General features: G+C 49.1%; 1 protein-coding gene across 2 annotated transcripts in view; it reads right to left on the reverse strand.

The window, feature by feature from the left end:
• Positions 1-9517: 9517 nt before the first annotated feature.
• Positions 9518-16628, reverse strand: part of CAPN5 (calpain 5) — a 93993-nt gene continuing 86882 nt past the window's right edge. For both annotated transcript variants that reach the window (XM_090030728.1, XM_090030729.1), the window contains exons 12-13: positions 13934-14070; positions 9518-13177 (exon numbers count right to left, since the gene is read on the reverse strand). In XM_090030728.1, the coding sequence (XP_089886854.1) occupies positions 12995-13177; positions 13934-14070 (320 nt within the window). In that variant the 3' untranslated portion in view covers positions 9518-12994. The remainder of the gene's footprint in view (positions 13178-13933; positions 14071-16628) is intronic.

Genomic DNA, 16628 nt, shown 5'->3' on the forward strand with positions numbered 1-16628 from the left:
CTGCAGCCTTGCCCAAGCCTCTCCTGCTGCTATATGCACTCCCCCCACAGTTCTGCTCCAGGGCTAAGTACATACAATCAAAAATCCTAAGGCTGAATCAATTCAATCTCTGCAGGTTTGTCTAAGCTGCATAGATTAAACAGATAAGCAAGTGAACAGACATTCACTTTTGATTCCAGAAATTCAGCCACATGCCTGCAGTGGCCCAGGCCAGAAGCTGGGGAGGGGGAGCAGAGCTGTCTCCCTGGTCTGCTGGAGCCCATGGCTTGAATCTGGAGGGGATCTGGGACAGAAGTTCAATAAACCCATTTAACCTAAATTAGTTAAGTCTGATACTAGATCCATCCAGGTTTATCTAATACTCATTTCAGCCATTTTGAAAGTGGTTTATGTGCATTGCACTTCTGTTGGGTTACAGATTCCAATCACTTATACCGGTTTATGTGTCATTTCTGTCCCTAGCCCAGCTGGAACAGCCCAGGCCCTCCTAGCACAACTCCCCACAGGTTACCAACATGGCCAGTAGCTTCAAGCCAATTCCCAAACCACCCTGGCAGTCGCTTGCTACTGCCAATACAAACTGCCTGCATCTACCGAGCTGGTAAATCTCTGCCTGCCATTGCACATTGATCACCAGCAAGGGGCAGCATCACCACACAAGAGAGACAATGGCTCAGGCGCCTGTTGAAGGTCACTATTACAGCCCTTATGAAACAAAAAGGGCAGAGGGGATCTTTTGGGGGACCTGCATTTCTGAGAGAGGCCAGATCTGCACCCAAGAGCTTGGTACTGAGGCCAACCAGCAGGACTGATGGTGGGGGTGCACCAACTGGAAGGGGCAGAGGCTTTGCTCCCAGGTCAGGCTCAGTCAGGATGTTTGCAAGGACTAAGCAGGGCTTTTTAAAACACGAGCTCAAAGGCTGGCGTCAAAAGGCCGCTGGGGATCTGACCCACAGCATCAGTCTTTGCTCCCTCTCCATCTGCCAAGACATCTCACGGGGACGTTTCCTTTTCACTCCCGCCACAGACGTGCGCGCGTGTCCTCTAGTTTGTGGGCCTGGCAGGAAGGTGGATCCTTCAAGGGAAGGTTAGGAAACCCGGGACCCTCTTGCATGTGGGGCTCAGAACGGAGCCGATCCTCATCCCTCCTCAGGAGGGGGTGACGTCTCCCTGCAGGGCCAGCCCAGCCCAGCCAGAAATGGGTGAGGGAGCATACCTTCGGCCATCACCTCCTCTTAGCCCCTCTGCTGTAACAGCTCAGTCGTTGCATCCCAGCCACCTCCCAGCTGTGGATGCTCTTGCCTCAAAAACTTCCACCCTGGAAACCACACACCTGTCCCCGGGATCCTCCACCTCCTGGTCCAGAGCCCGGTCTCTTCTGACCTCTTCCCTCCTCTACAAGGACAAGGGCCTGGCTTGCCCTGGTCAAGCGCTCAGCACACTCCACAACCATGACTAAAATTACACCTGGAGATGGCAAGGACTGAGGGCAGACCAAGGATCCCCTCTGCAGCAGGTGCTTTTTGAGGGCTGATTTGATTCCCGCCCTGGTGCTGGTGCCCGGCAGAAGGATGACAGAGCTAAGGTGGAAGCAACTTTCTCAGGCTCCTTCAGTTTGGCCGAGGGGAACAAGCGTCTGCTGATGACAGGATGGTTTATCCTGCTTTGTTTTTCTGGCTTGACAAGCTACCCGATTATTTCCAAGAAACCAAACGGATCTTAAATTGGCCTGTGAAGCAAGCCTCTCCCCCCCGGTTTGGATGGGAGCTTTCCAATCAACTGGAATAACCCTGGGTCCTGGTGGATGGATGAAGGCACTAGCATTTCCTCACACGGCATGTACACAGAGCAGCCGCTGCTCATGCAATGCGCGGTGAAAAAGGTGGCGGTCGTTTCTCAGCCGCTGCATTGAACAACAGTCTCCCAGCCAGACTGGACAGCACCGCGAGCTCAGGATTAAATGCCGCAAGCACACGAAGGGGTTTTTAATGAGGGGTGTTGCCAGCCTCTGGCTGCGAGAGGGCAAGAGCACCAGAACCAGGGAGACCTGAGTAGAAAGGTCCAATGTCCAAAGTGATCTGCTGGCTTTTTTGGTGACTCAGCTCATACATCAGCCATGGTTGCAGCAGACAAAGAGCTGTATCTGCTTTTGATCCTCCTTGTAAGCTCTTGGGAAAGGCACAGCTTGATCTCAGAGTTAGTCTCTAACACCTTTTCACCTTTACATTAATGGGACTGAAGGTGCCTCTTAGCGAAGAAAGCCATCACCTCCCACTGGTCTCAGGAGGATGTGACTCAAGGTGCCCTTACAGGAGATGGCAGTCCTTGAGCTCCATGATTAGGAGACCAAAACTAGTGAGGGGTCAGTGATATCAGGGTAGGGAGCAAGAAGGGAACAGGAGTAGGCTGGGGTGGACTGGAAAGGTGGACTGGAAGATTTCATAGATTTCATAGACATTTGGGCTGGAAGGGACCCTGGAGGGTCAGTCTCGAGCCCCTTGCCCAAAGGGCAGGAAGTCAGCTGGGGTCATAGGCTCCCAGCAAGATAAGCATCCAAATGTGTCTTGAAGATGTTCAAAGTGGGTGCTTGAACCGCCTCCGGCGGCAGTCTATTCCAGATCTTCGCGGCTCGGACAGTGAAGAAGTTTTTCCTTAAGTCCAGCCTGAATTGGTTGCGGTGGAGTTTGTGACTGTTCAACCCTGTCATCCTTTGGGGCGCTCTGGTGAACAGACGTTCCCCCAGATCCTGATGAGCACCCCTGATAAACTTATAGGTGGCCACCAGATCACCCCTGAGCCTGCGCTTTTCCAGGCTAAAGAGTCCCATGGCTCTCAGCCTGTCGTCGTAAGATCTGTCTTCCTGACCTCTGATCATGCGCGTGGCTCTCCTCTGGACTCTCTCAAGCTTCTCCACATCCTTTTTGAATTGTGGAGCTTGAAACTGGACGCAGTACTCCAGCTGCGGCCTCACCAAGGCTGAGTACAACGGGAGAATGATGTCCCAGGATTTGCTTGAGAAGCATCTATGGATGCAAGCCAGCGTTTTGCTCACTTTACTAGCTGCAGCATCACACTGAAGGCTCATGTTCATCTTGTGGTCAATGATGACCCCCAAGTCCCTTTCATCTGTTGTGCTAACCAACGTAGCACTGCCGAGCCTATAAGGATGCTGCAGGTTTTTCCTCCCAAGGTGGAGAACCTTGCATTTATCGGTGTTGAACACCATCAGGTTCTCGTCTGCTCATTTCATGAGCCTGTCAAGAACTCCCTGGATCACCCGCCTGTCCTTGGATGTGGATGCTTTACCCCAGAGTTTGGTAATCAGCGAACTTGGCCAGTCTGCTTCTGACACCATGGTTTACATCATCGATGAAGATGTTAAAAAGTAAGGGCCCTCAGACAGAGCCCTGAGGGACCCCACTGGTCACAGCACACCACGACGATTGACTTCTGTAAACCACCACCCTCTGGGTCCTGCTGCAGAGCCCGGTCCCCAGCCAGCTGATTCGTGGTGAGGTCGAGCGTGCAGTTAGCCAGTTTAGCCAAGAGGTGATCGTGGGATACCAGATCAAAGGCTTTTTTAAAGTTGAGGTATACAATGTCAATCTCTTCCCCCTTGTCCAGGTGATGGGTCACCTGGTTGTAAAAGGAAATGAGATTGGTCAAGCAAGACCCACCTGCAACAAACCCGTGCTGGGTATCCCTCAGGAGATTACTGTCAGCTAGTCTGTTAAGCATGGCCTCTTTGATAATCTTTTCCAAGACCTTCCCCAGGATAGAGGTCAGGCTGATGGCTCTGTAGTTAGCCGGATCCACTCTCCTCCCTTTCTTGAAGATCGGCACCACATTGGTCCTCTTCCAGTCTTCGGACACTTCACCACAGTGCCAGGAGCTCTCGAATATCCGTGCCAGGGGCTGAGCTATGATGCTCGCTAGCTCCCGGAGTACCCTGGGGTGTAACCCGTCAGGGCCGGCTGACTTAAGGGTCACCTCGACTTGACCTGTCGAGGTGGTCCTTCACGAGGTCAGCTTCGATGGAGGACAAGGAATCTCCCTCGCCTGGGCCTCCCTGACCCATAGGACTGGTGAAAAACTGACACAAAGCACCCATTTAGCAAGCTCACTTTTTCTTGGGCATCAGTTCTCAGTTGTCCCATCTGGTTTAGCAGAGGTCCAATGTTGCCCTTGCTTTTCCTCCGACTTCCCACATAGCTAAAAAAGGACTTTTTTTCCCCCTTGATATTTGTAGCTAGCTGGAGTTCAGCTGCAGCCTTGGCTTTCCTGGTTTGCTCTTTGCAGGTCTGGACTAATGCAGAGTATTCCTCCTTGGTGGCGGTTCCAGTCCTCCATCCTTTGTAGGTCTTCCTTTTAAGATGCAGGAGGTCCGCCAGTTCCCTGGAGAGCCAAGGGGGCTGCTGTGCCTTTTGCTGCCTTTCCTCCAAGACGGGATGGACTTTGCTTGTGCATCCAGGATTGCTCCCTTGAGGAGACGGAGATGGAGAAGTGGCTGGGGTGAGCTGGGGAAGATGGAGGGGGCAAGTTTGAAGGCGAACAAGGCCTGTGGGATACAGGGCAAGGGGAAGTGCAGCACCATGGGCACGGCTGTTTGAGCACTCGTGGCACTCGGGACTGGAGGACTGGAAAAGGGCCAGTGTGGTCCCTCTTTTCAACAAGGGGAGGAAGGAGGATCCGAGTAATTATAGGGCAATCAGTCTCACCTCCATCCTTGGAAAGGTCTTTGAAAAAGATTTTGAAGGATCGTATTTGTGGGAGTGCAGAGGGAAAAATAATGCAGCAGGGAAACCAGCATGGATTCACAGCAGGTAGATCATGGCTGACCAGGCTGATTTCGTTTTATGACAGGGTCACAAAACGCTTAGATGCAGGAGCAGAGGTGGGTGGATGTCGTTTTCTTGGATTTTAGCAAGGCCTTCGATACGGTATCTCTTCCCATTCTCATAAATAAATTAAAAGGCTGTGACATAGATGTTCACACAATCCGGTGGGTAAAATATTGGCTACAGGGTCGCACCCAGAGCGTGGTAGTAGAGGGGTCGGTATTGACCTGGAAGGATGTGGGTAGTGGGGTCCCGCCAGGTTCGGTCCTTGGACCTGTCCTCTTCAAAGTCTTCATCAGTGACTTGGATGTGGGTGTGAAGTGTACTCTGTCCAAGTTTGCAGACGATATTAAATTGTGGGGTGAAGTGCACACTCCAAAGGGTAGGGAATGATTACAGGCAGACCTGGACAGGTTAGAAAAGTGGGCAACACACAATAAGATACTGTGCACAAGGACAAGTGCAGAGTGCTGCACCTAGGGTGCAAAAATATCCAGCACACCGACTGGCTGGCAAGTGACCCTCTCAGCAGCACAGAAGCAGAAAGGGACCTCAGAGTCATAGGGGACTCAGTTGTCCATGTGACAAAATCATCAGCAAAGCTAATTGTACTTGGTTCAAAGATGAAAACTTTTATTACACCATCCTTTTATTTCGCCTAAACCCCTACCCATGTTCATCTACTGAAGCACAGACTATCGAATGAAACGCAGACATCCCATGGAGTCTGCATGTATTACATGTTACGAAACAATCATGCAACAGAAGAAGACTTCTTGCCACTTCATGGGGTTGGCAGCTTATTCCAGCAGCAGGACGGGAACGACCCAGTGCAGGTGGGAAGTGGGCAGGCATGGGGACCTAACTGCTACAGCCGCCTCTCCCTGCCTCTGCTCAGCTGGCAAATGCTCTTCACCAGAGGCCATGCTGCTTAATTGCAGCTAGAGCTCCCCCTCTGCCAGAGCCCCATGCAGCCGACTGCAGCAAGGCACCGGGATAGCCCCTGCCAGTGCATGCCACCGAAGCTAGACCCATGCGGTAGATCAAAGGCTCCATGGGCCCAATCTGCCCTGTAGGCCATATGTAGTTGAACCCTGGCCTGGTGGATAGATGTTAACCTGTGACTGAAGAGTCAGGGTGCAGTCCTAGCTCTGCCACTGACCAGCAATGTGACCTTGGGCAAGTCCCTTTGCCGTTCTGATGCCCTGCCCACACTGTGCATGCGCGCACACACACAACATTATTATTATTGCATATTTCCTCCAATGGCAGCTCTTTGGGAAAGGACCTCTTTCTCCCTTTGCCAGCCCAGACCTACCACAACAGGGTTTGATTCCAGTTGCCACTGCTAGCTGCTGCTCTAAGTCTAGCAGGAGGGTCACTTGCAAATCAATGGGAGTGATTCTTCCATCTTAATCAGCACCGGTGAGGCCTCACCTGGAGCACTGTGCCCGGTTTGGGGCCCCACGCATCAAGAAGGTTGTGAACAGTTTGGAAAGAGTCCAGTGTAGTGCGAGTAGGAGCCTGGGCGGCAAAACTTAAGAGGAAACGCTAAAAGAACTGGGGTCATTTAGTTTGAAGAAGAGAAGACAAAGTGAGAGGGGACTGGATAATAGTCTCCAGATACATGAAGGGCAATTACAGAGAGCATGGAGATGAGCTCTTCTCTATGGCCATAGAGGATAAGGCTGGGAGCAGTGAACTCAAGATGCAGCAGTGGAAGTTTAGGATAGAGATTAGGAAGAACTTTCTGACTACGACAGTGGTGAAGCATTGGAAATGGTTACCTAGAGCAGTGGTCTCCAAACTTTTTTGATCGCGCACCCCTACCAGTAAAAAATTTTTGAGTACACCCCCCGAATATATGTATATTCACACACCCCATCAGTAAAAGATTTTTGAGCAAGCACCCCCAATATATATATTCATGCACCCCATCAGTAAAAGATTTTTGAGCACGCACCCCCAATATATGTATATTTATATTCGCACACCCCATCAGTAAAAGATTTTTGAGCACGCACCCCCAATATATATTTATATTCGCGCACTCCTATCAGTAAAAGATTTTTGAGCACGCACCCCCAATATATGTATATTTATATTTGCACACCCCTATCAGTAAAAGATTTTTGAGCACGCACCCCCAATATATGTATATTTATATAAATAGAAGTTCTAGTATTTTCTTCCCGCACCCCAATGAATCGTCTTGCGCTCCCCCTGGGGTGCGTGGACCCCACTTCGGAGACCACTGACCTAGAGCAACTCAACTCTCCATCCTTGGAAGTTTTCAGGAGCAGGTTGGACAAACACCTGGTTGAGATGGTTTATTCAGGGATGATCCTGCCTTGAACAGGAGACTGGAGTAGATGACCTTGTAAGGCCCCTTCCAGCCTTCCTTCCCTATGATCCTATTTTTATAAAGAATTGTCTTGCAGTGGCACTTGCAAGTCATTGCTTCTCTTCTCAGTGTAAATGGCCCATCTGACTATTTCTTTCTCTTGTCTTCTGCAGTGTAGGAGGATGTTCTGCAGCATAATTCAAAGTAGGAGACCACATAGCTCTCTCTTTCGTACCTTGAAATTACTCTGTCACGCCCCAGACATCCTCTTGGCTGGGCTCCTGAACCTTATGTTCTCTATCGTTTATTTGTTGCCTTGATCCGCTCTTCAGAACGGTGTCATTTATTTTTCCAGTGTTGTGAGAACAGATCTTATGGAAATCAGCATGAGGTTTGGCAGGAACGCAGCGCTCTGATGGATTTAGCCTGCTGTATCCTCCCATTTGGGCTCTTTCAGTGGATCAGAGAACTGGAATGCATCGTTCTTATTTCACAAGGTTAGATCCTTTTCCAGTTTCTGGGAATTCAACTGTCATCAATATTTCTGGCGTTTGAAGCAACAGTACTTGGCACATTTCAGTTGTCCATTGTTCTTGTTTGCAAGGAACACACAAACATGTTTCGTGGCATTTGCTTATGCATCAATTCCCTGTGTAAAGTGGTCGGTATCTCCCCTGCTTTAAAACTTCATTGCCGGGCCTCAGGTGCCTGTACATGAGCCAGGAGGCTTCTCTGATATGCTGCAATTACAGCGTGTGGGAGCAGACTCAATTCATTGATTAATCGTGGTAATTACCATGCTCCTGCCAGCCTCTGCATCTTGTGTATCAGCATCCCCGCACTTCGCAATGGTGGCAGGGGTGCTTTAACTAAAACTCATTCGACAACTTTAGATAGAGCGCCCCTGCCACCATTTCGAAGCGCAGGGACACTGATACATGAGACGTTCTGGGTGTTTCAATTAGCGGCTCTTGGAGCCACTCTAATTAAAGCATCCCCTACCCCCCACATGTGCAAATGCCTTAAGAAGTTGAATGCATGGAGACTCATTTTCAACCTCCCAGTCCTGCTTCCAACAGAGACTGCTTAAGTGGGGGGCTACAGAGGGAACTCACTTTTGCTAGCGACATTTTTGGCTCATATCATGTTTTTGTAGGTAAGCTGCAGAGATCTAAAAGGACTGGGTTGAATCCTGGATAGGAAGTGCATCCATGAATTTTTATTTAAGCAAGGCCAAATACAGCTCCTACCATTACCTGTCGGGACTTCTATTTGACAGTGAATTTGGTCAGAAAAGTTAAACAAAAAAGTTTTATAAATATTGCCCGAATGAGGGATGCCCTGCTTCTTTTAGGTCTCAACGGATGAAACCAGTGTGTGGCTACTCTCTTTGGCATCATGAAGGAGCATAAAAGCTGCCCACAAGCCATGTGATGAAGCATGTCCTGGGTCTTGCCACCTGTCATGATAGGACGTGTGGAGTCGTTAGCTCTCCAAACGTCCGTGTAAGTGCGAATTAGGGACCATGAAGTATTTCAGTTAGTCTTACAAAATCTCTTTGGTTGCTGGCCAGGCTGCAGACATTGAGTGTTTTGGTTCAGACAATCCAGATAGGGTCCAGATAGTCAGACACGAGCATTTCTTCCATCCTGGCCAAGTCCTGGAAAATCCACGTTGCAGCTGCTTTTGGAGCATAGCCTCACCTGACCCTGAAGCCTGAGTCAGAAAAAGCAGCAAGAAGGATGCACCCAATTTTTTCATTAACTGTTTTCTAGGGACTCAAGCAGGGGGAACTGGAACTGCACTTACACACACCATCTACATACGTACTTAGTGACTCTAGCAATGTCAGGCCGTCTCCAGTCTAAACTTAGATTTTAAAATATTGGCTATGACTCTTGCCCTGTGTGAGCTCCCATATCCTCGAACACTTCCCCATCCTGAACTTGAACTTTTCAATGCTCGGCTTCATAGGTACTTGAAGTGGGCAAGGTAAATCACGTGTCTGATGTTACATGTCTGCTTGCAATACTGTTCTGGACATTGCAGAATGCATCTCACCAGGACGCGAGCTTCCCCAATCCCCGCCAATATGATGTGGTGCAGCCCGACTCCATTTTCTCCACTTTGAAGGAAGAACTTTAAGCGAGTTAATTAAATAACAAATCTACAGCTGGCTGAGAAACCATCTCCCCCCATCCAAGTGGGTAAAGAAACCAATTCAAAATGGAGCTCACTGTATTAAAACATGCAGAAAGATGAGAAAAAAACACAACCCACATGGCAGGCCTGGGTTCGTGGAAGACCACGTTACCTTGAAGTGACGGAGTCCAAAGAAAATATACACAATTTATTTATAGAAGGTTTACATCTGTACAAGTTTGGCGTTATGCTTGGACTGCTTGTTGATCTCGTACAATGCGACACGTCAATGCTTTTCATGTAGGAAGACACTGCTCCATCCCATTTTGACACGCGCATGGCATGAAGCTTGATGAACCAATTGCCACCATGATTCTTCATATACAGTGAAATTATTGGCAGAAGAAACCAGGCAACAAATCAAAGGTATCTCTTAGGCAATCGCTTTAGAGTGCTCATCTTCAAAAGCAAGAGCTAACTTAGTTTTACAGAAGTAGAAAGTTAGCAAAGTTAACAATGGCATTTCAGTAACTCCTCTCCCAAATCATTTTTAAAGAGAAAAGACAGTAGCCTAAGAAATCATGTAATAAAGGGTGTTCTGTTATCTCCTTGAAAGGGAAAAAACATTTTCGTCCAGAATTTAGGAGGCTTTAAAAAAAAGAAAAGAAAAACAGAACAGAAAGGCAAAAAGGATTACAAATATTAAGACATTTTGGTCCTGATATAATATATATATCATACATATATGATGGAGAAAGCTGTAAACAACCATCTCTCCTGTCGCTATGGCTTGTTTCTCTGTAAGGGATAGGCAAAATAGTTTGTGCGCTCTGTGACTTTCCCTGGCTAAAGGGGCCAGGTCCTGATATCCTTAGGTGCAGAGCAACCCTCTCAAAGCAGCTTCAATGGGACTGCTCTGGATTGACGGGCTATTCAGCAAGAGTAAAGGATGTGCAATCTGGCCCAGAGGCTGCACATTTCCTGGCCAAAGCTGCCCTAGCAACAAGGCCAGTATCACTTTCTATTCAGTGTATAGTAATCTCAGCCTGGAAGGCACCTCTATCAAGTCCAGGCCTTGACTTGTAGGTGACCAGCTCCTACTCATATGGGTATTTTTCATCCCCGCTCCTCTTTGTGGAAGGCTGTTGCAGAAGCTCAGACTGAGGCTTAGAAACCTCCTAATGTCCATCCTGAACTGCCCGTTCATGACCAGTTTGCACCCACTTGTTCTCGTGCCAACACTAGCCTACAGCTTGAACAGCTGTGCTCCATCCCTGGGGTTTACCTCCCCGATGTATTTGTGGAGAGCCATCGTGTCCCCTCTCGCCTGCACGTCTGTAGGCTACACAAGCCGAGCTGTTTTAACGTCCTCTCCATTCCCCTGATCGCAGACAGCTGTAGGTGTGGCCTGGAGAGGAACTGGACTGCTATTGCCAAAGTGATCTCTAGACACAAGCCCTGAGCATGAAACGTGGACCCGGATCTGAACGCCTCTGAATGTCGGGGTCAGCTGGACCCAAGGTTTTGCTGCAGTCAAGCAGCACGCAAATCTCAACGTCTTCACTGACTGGAGGACTTCAGATCTGGGAAGTAAAGCCCCGCTGCCAAAAGTACTGAACGCCTACAGTTCCCAGTGGTGTCGATGGGAGTTGAGGAAGCTCAACACCGTGCGGGAATGGTTAGCACACGGCGGGAGGACGCTGGGGGCCAGAACCTGCCTCCAAGTCCTGCAGAACCACAAGTAAGGCCCAAGCAAATCAGCAAACAGGCCAGTGTGCCAGCAATACCCACAGCAGATTAATGCCATTGCTCTGGAAAGCTGTACAGAGGGCTCCTTTAACTGGCACCCCACGAATAATGACCTCTGCTGAGCTACTCTGGCTGCTTCTTGAAGCACAAGTAGTTGAATTGAGAATGAAGGAAACATACTTCACGTGGTAGGAAAACCACCCGTTTAGTAGGACTTTGTGCGTCTTGAAAAACAGTCTTGCCAAATCAACACAGAAAAGTAGTGCTTCAGGCACAAAATCGCCTGCTCTGATGAAAGGGCTCATTCCACTTTACTTGCCCACTGAAATTTGACTCAGGTTGGTCCGGGGGGTGCAAAAACATTTCTAAAGGTGTCGTAAACCAATTTATAAAAAAAAGTTATCAATGTCTGTCCATGAAGCAGTACAAGACTCATCTCCATATGTTGCCTGTGGCCAACAGCAAAAGGCTTGGTTCTCGTTAACCACTTAGGGTTTAAAAGGAAAATTCTTCCATCTTAAAATTATTAAAGGCACATTGAGAAAAGTGTAATGCATTGAAACCTGCCTTTGCCAGACACTCAAGGAAGAGACTAGGATCCACTGCTTTGCTTTCCAAAAATGATCCCCTAAAAAGAGCCCAGTTCTGCTACCAATGGGAACAAATGAGACAACTTTAGTATAGTTTGTATGGTAAACTAGATGGCAGATCAAGGCCCAGAGACAGCAGAATTGTCAGTATCTGTGAAATACTTCAAGGTGAGCCAGCTCCAATAAGGAGGGGTCTCTCAAATAAGTAATCAGTGTACTGGTCATTAAAAGTGATAACCAGCCTCTACAATGAATTATGTACCTGTCTTTTCAAGGTGTGCTAGGACCAGTTTTCCTCTTCCTTCCTTCACGGCAAGATAGAAGCTACAATGCCAGTATAAAAACACATAAGAGAAGAAATAGGTCTAGTTTGTAAAAAATTATGAAGGATAGAGGTGCTGGGTATTCAAATTATACACTGAAAACCTGTACCAGGTGGTTGAGATGGCCCCTACTGAGCAACGCTCTCCAAACACTGGATCTGCTAGCTTCAGGCTTTCATGACCGATGCCTCGGTATCCCCTCTTCGTCTGAACATGGAGTCTCTTGCTGGACCTTGGTATGCCACTGTTGGCTACCTGCTCTCTGCTGTGTGTGGTCCAAACCGCTATGGATGATAGCTTTTTCCATATCTCACAGTTAGCAGTGAAAGACTCGGGCTGATACCTGGCAAGGCAGATCATGTGGAGACAGCAGATCCTAGATGGACCATCCATGATCTTTGTCTTGTCAAGCGGTACCAGTTTGGCTGGGTTTGAGAAAGACTGTGGAAATACCCTGATACTTTCTTCATCTAGTCGCCTTACGGCCGACATACAAACCCATGCTAAGAACACATACAAACTTCCAGGTCAACCTAACTACTTTGTTATCTGCTTCTTGAATGTGTTTCTACAGATACAGGATGCAAATGAGACTCTGGTGGAAATGACTGTCTATATGGTTGTCTAAAACCCAAGCAGGTTGATTTAAGATGCATAGTGCTTGGGAGGACCATGAGGTCCGCCTGCGTGTGCGTGTGTGGGACACCCCCATGTAAACAAACAGCATTGTGGCATCTCGCTCTGGCTGTCACAGAATGTACTACACGCTCAGCCCTGGCACACCAGCACACACTTCTTTAGTACGGGCCGCAAAGGATGCCTCATCTGAAGAAAAAAATGGTTTTGGTTCCCCAAAAAGGCACCTTTTCTTTTTTTTTTAAACATTGAAAACACAAGACTGGCCCTTTTAACTGGGATGCATGCATAGTTCATACAACTTGCAGACAGTATATATGCTGTATATAATGTATACACATATATGGCCCTAGAAGAAGAGTCTGTGATTAGTTAGACATTGGTGAGGATGCTACTGCTGACAAGCTTCACGGCGATGGTTCCTGGGAGGTCGTTGGACTGCTTGTTGCCCTTGTCTTGGAGATGTAAGGTGTGTATGGACTGGACATCACTGGGATCAGCTGTTAGAGCCACCTGACCCAGGAACTCGTCGCTCAGGAGGTTGTGGTTCCAGATCTAGGGAAGCAAAACACAAATGGGGGGTGTGACTTGTGGGCCACACAAGGTCTTTCCAAGTTGGTCCGTGAACATGAAGCTAGGACACATAGGGTTGTCTTTCCAGCTCTATTCTACTATCTCCATTACAGCAGCACCAGGGCCCCCAAATACATCTGGGGCTCCGTGGAGCTGTACATGCATGTGGCACGAGGTGGACCTTGCTTGTAAGAGCTCACAATCAAAATACACCAAACAATACAGGCGGGAGGAAGAAAGTCCCGTCGTTTTCACTTTACAGATAGGGGACCAGGACAAAGCCAGTAACATTGCCCCGTAAGTACCATACTTACGTGCACACCACATATACCTTTCTTCTCAGACTCAGCCGTTCAAAATCAGAGCATGTGTCTTAAAAGGGAAAGCTGATCTGTCTGAGAAAAGGTTTGAGAATGTGGCCAGGAAGACCTCCGTGATGCATGGCATGTCCTTAAGCCCAGCTTTCAGGTGGGAGCCTGGCAAAATAACACTTTGTAGGCAACTTCTGTGGCTCTCAACTGTTAAATAACCAAACCTCGCAAGACCCCGGTGAGGTCAATGTACCTGCTGCTCAGATAAAGGAACTGAGGCACAGAAGGATTTAAGGAACTGGCCTAAGTTGTTCAGCAGGCTAGCAGAAGAATCAGAAATAGTTGTGACTACTCATGGCCCAGAGACTGTCATAGTTTCATAGTTTCTAGGGTCGGAAGGGACCTGAGCAGACTGTCGACCGATTACCTGAACAATGACGGGCTGTCCTGGTTTCTTCCGATAGAAGAGCCCTTTAACATCAAACTCTGGAGAGAGGGTGTTTTTCTTCACTGGAGATCGAACTTTTTCACCTTCGCACTTAATGATCACGTAGGGGTCAGCGGCTGGCAAAAGGGAGAGAATTAATGTCTGGCAGAAACTAACGTTCTCTTGTGGTCCTGGGGTCCTTTGTGCAGCGGTTATGCCCTACAACCCACAAATGAAGGCAGGCAACCAGCCCTGATCAAGCGGGCCAGTGAGGCATGATCACCTTGGCAATGCTCTTTAACATCTACAGATGTACAGTGCTCAAACTCATTCCTCTGACGTGTGCTGCCAGCTTTGTGTAGGAGCCAGTGGCTGAGCAACTCCTTGGCAAACCTTCCCAAGCAGCGAAATGACATCACTGCAACACTTAGGCCAAGGTGTCCCAGTAGAATTAGAGATTTTGGATGATCCAACCTGAAATACTTCACAGATCCCTGATTCCCAGTGAGCAAATTCTCTGCACATTCTGATAGTTAGGTCAAACTATAACTTGACTCCAGCTGGACACCCAAAATCACTTTAGAAAACCTTGACAGTCACTCAGAGAAGTGCAGACCAAACTGAGGGACACACTGCAGAGACATGAAGGACCCATCTGGCTGCCAGTGTTACACACCTCAGTGAGAAAGAAAAGCTCATTTGGACCGGAGGGCTTGTTGCCCCGTCATTCTGCTCAGCATAGACCACCAAGGGTTAAGCCTCTGCTCCAGCATCTAACGAGCTACTCTCCTAGCTGGGGAGCAAGACAAGCTTTGGTCCAGCTATTTCACTTCAAGAGACTGTCCCAGCACATGATCTATTCTGCTCAGCACATGGGGCTTCTAGGTTGTGAACAGCTCCTGGTCCTTTCTCACCTCCGGCTTTCTGCCCTGCTGACTCCCGGCCCTTGACTCCTCACCCTGCTGGCGTTAAGCCAACATCCCTGATGCTTCCAGTCCCAGAATCAGAGTATCACAGAAAAAAAATGACTTCCATCATCTGCATCTTGATCCCGCCAACACTTGGGCAAATATTATACTTTCAGTGTGTGTTAGACCCACTCGTGCCAATGAGCTTAGACACATGCTTGAGGTCTAACATGTACTGAAGGATTTGCAAGATTATGATCTAGACCCTAAATCATACCTGTAGCCAGATGTTTGTCTACAGCAGTGGTACTCAACCTTTTGGCCCCGTGGGCTAGATGAGTGGTACAGACTCTGTGTGGGCCAGACAGGCCCTGGAGCCCAGCATCACCCCCTCCCTGCCCTGTGCACTGGGATTGGGCCCTGGGGACTTGGCACTGTCCCCTCCCACCCCCTGCACATTGGTATTAAGTCCTGGGGGCTGGCACTGCTCCTTTCCACCTCCCACACCCAGATTGGTCCTTTGAGGCCCAGCATCGCATGCTGGGATCAAGTGCCGGGTTCAGCAGACAGGGCTTGAAGCTACCCATGGGTCTGGAGATTTGGCAGCAAGGAAGTGGTGGCACCACTCTCCTGGCACCAAATTTCCAGCCCCACAGGGAGCCCCACAGGCCAGATGACATGGTGTTGTGGGATGGATCCAGTCCATGGGTTAAAGGTTGAGCACCCCGGTCCTACGGCAAGAGACAGGAAGGAAGAGGAAGCCACAGAGAAAGTGAAAAAGAACCAACCAGGGCTACAGGATGGGAAGTGTCAACTCAAGCCCCCTCAAACAGCTGTTGAATGACTGCAGTGACTGAAACTCATACCGTCCTACCTGGCAGCACTTCTTTAGCATTGCACTTGTCGCAGGAACATAGGACAACCTCCCTAGGCAGCTTGCTCCACTGCCCTACTGTTCTTGTGGGCAACACGGGAGACACATGGACTAAGGAAGGGTTTGAACGTGGAGGGGAAGGTCTATGGGGAAAGCACTCTGTGCATTAGGTGGTGGTGTGGAGACAGGGCTGTGGACGAGAGTGGCAGGAGAAGGGGCAGAGCCAAGGTGGAGAATGTAATGAGAGAGTGGGATGGACTGGGAATACGCATGGTCTGGAAGGGGAGGGCAAGAGCTTACGGTTACTGTGCTGGGGCCAGAGAGAGTTTCAAGGAGCAGCGTGCTACGCAGCCAGATCTAGGAACAAGGAAGACCGCTGTAGCAGCTGTGCTGGGGATGGACGGGAACAGGCAGGCTGCACGGGCAGCAGGCCAGTCAAGGACAGCAAGGAGACAACTGTGTCGCAGACAAGTGTTTGAACTGCTGGGACAGAGAACAGTCCCTTATCAATCAGCGCCTCCCCAGGAGGATAGAGGACCAGGCTGCCGGGTTTTCAGGGAACCGATCTTTGCTGCAGGGTTTCAGCAGCCAGTTCACGTGCACGCTCCTGGCTTGGATAGATACAAAGGAAACCCAACCATGTGGCAGCACTTCATCCAGGAACATGCTGGGAAAGCTTGGGAGCATACCAGCCCACATCTAACGGCCAAACATCGCTTGTTCTTGGAGCTTTCTCCCAGAGGAAATATTCAGCTGGCTTCCCCATTACCTCCTCAATACCTTTCCCCCAGCTCCCTGCTTCACAGATTAGAAACAGCTGCACAGCTGTGCTTTCCAAATCCGCCTGCTCTTTTGAGAGGAACCATGCCAGGCTCAAATTCCACCGGCCGCAGCCAAATTCCACCCCATAAAT

The sequence above is a fragment of the Crocodylus siamensis genome, chromosome 1, assembly GCF_052110815.1.
Source record: "Crocodylus siamensis isolate JL-2025a chromosome 1, ASM5211081v1, whole genome shotgun sequence".
Taxonomy (NCBI): Eukaryota; Metazoa; Chordata; order Crocodylia; family Crocodylidae; genus Crocodylus; species Crocodylus siamensis.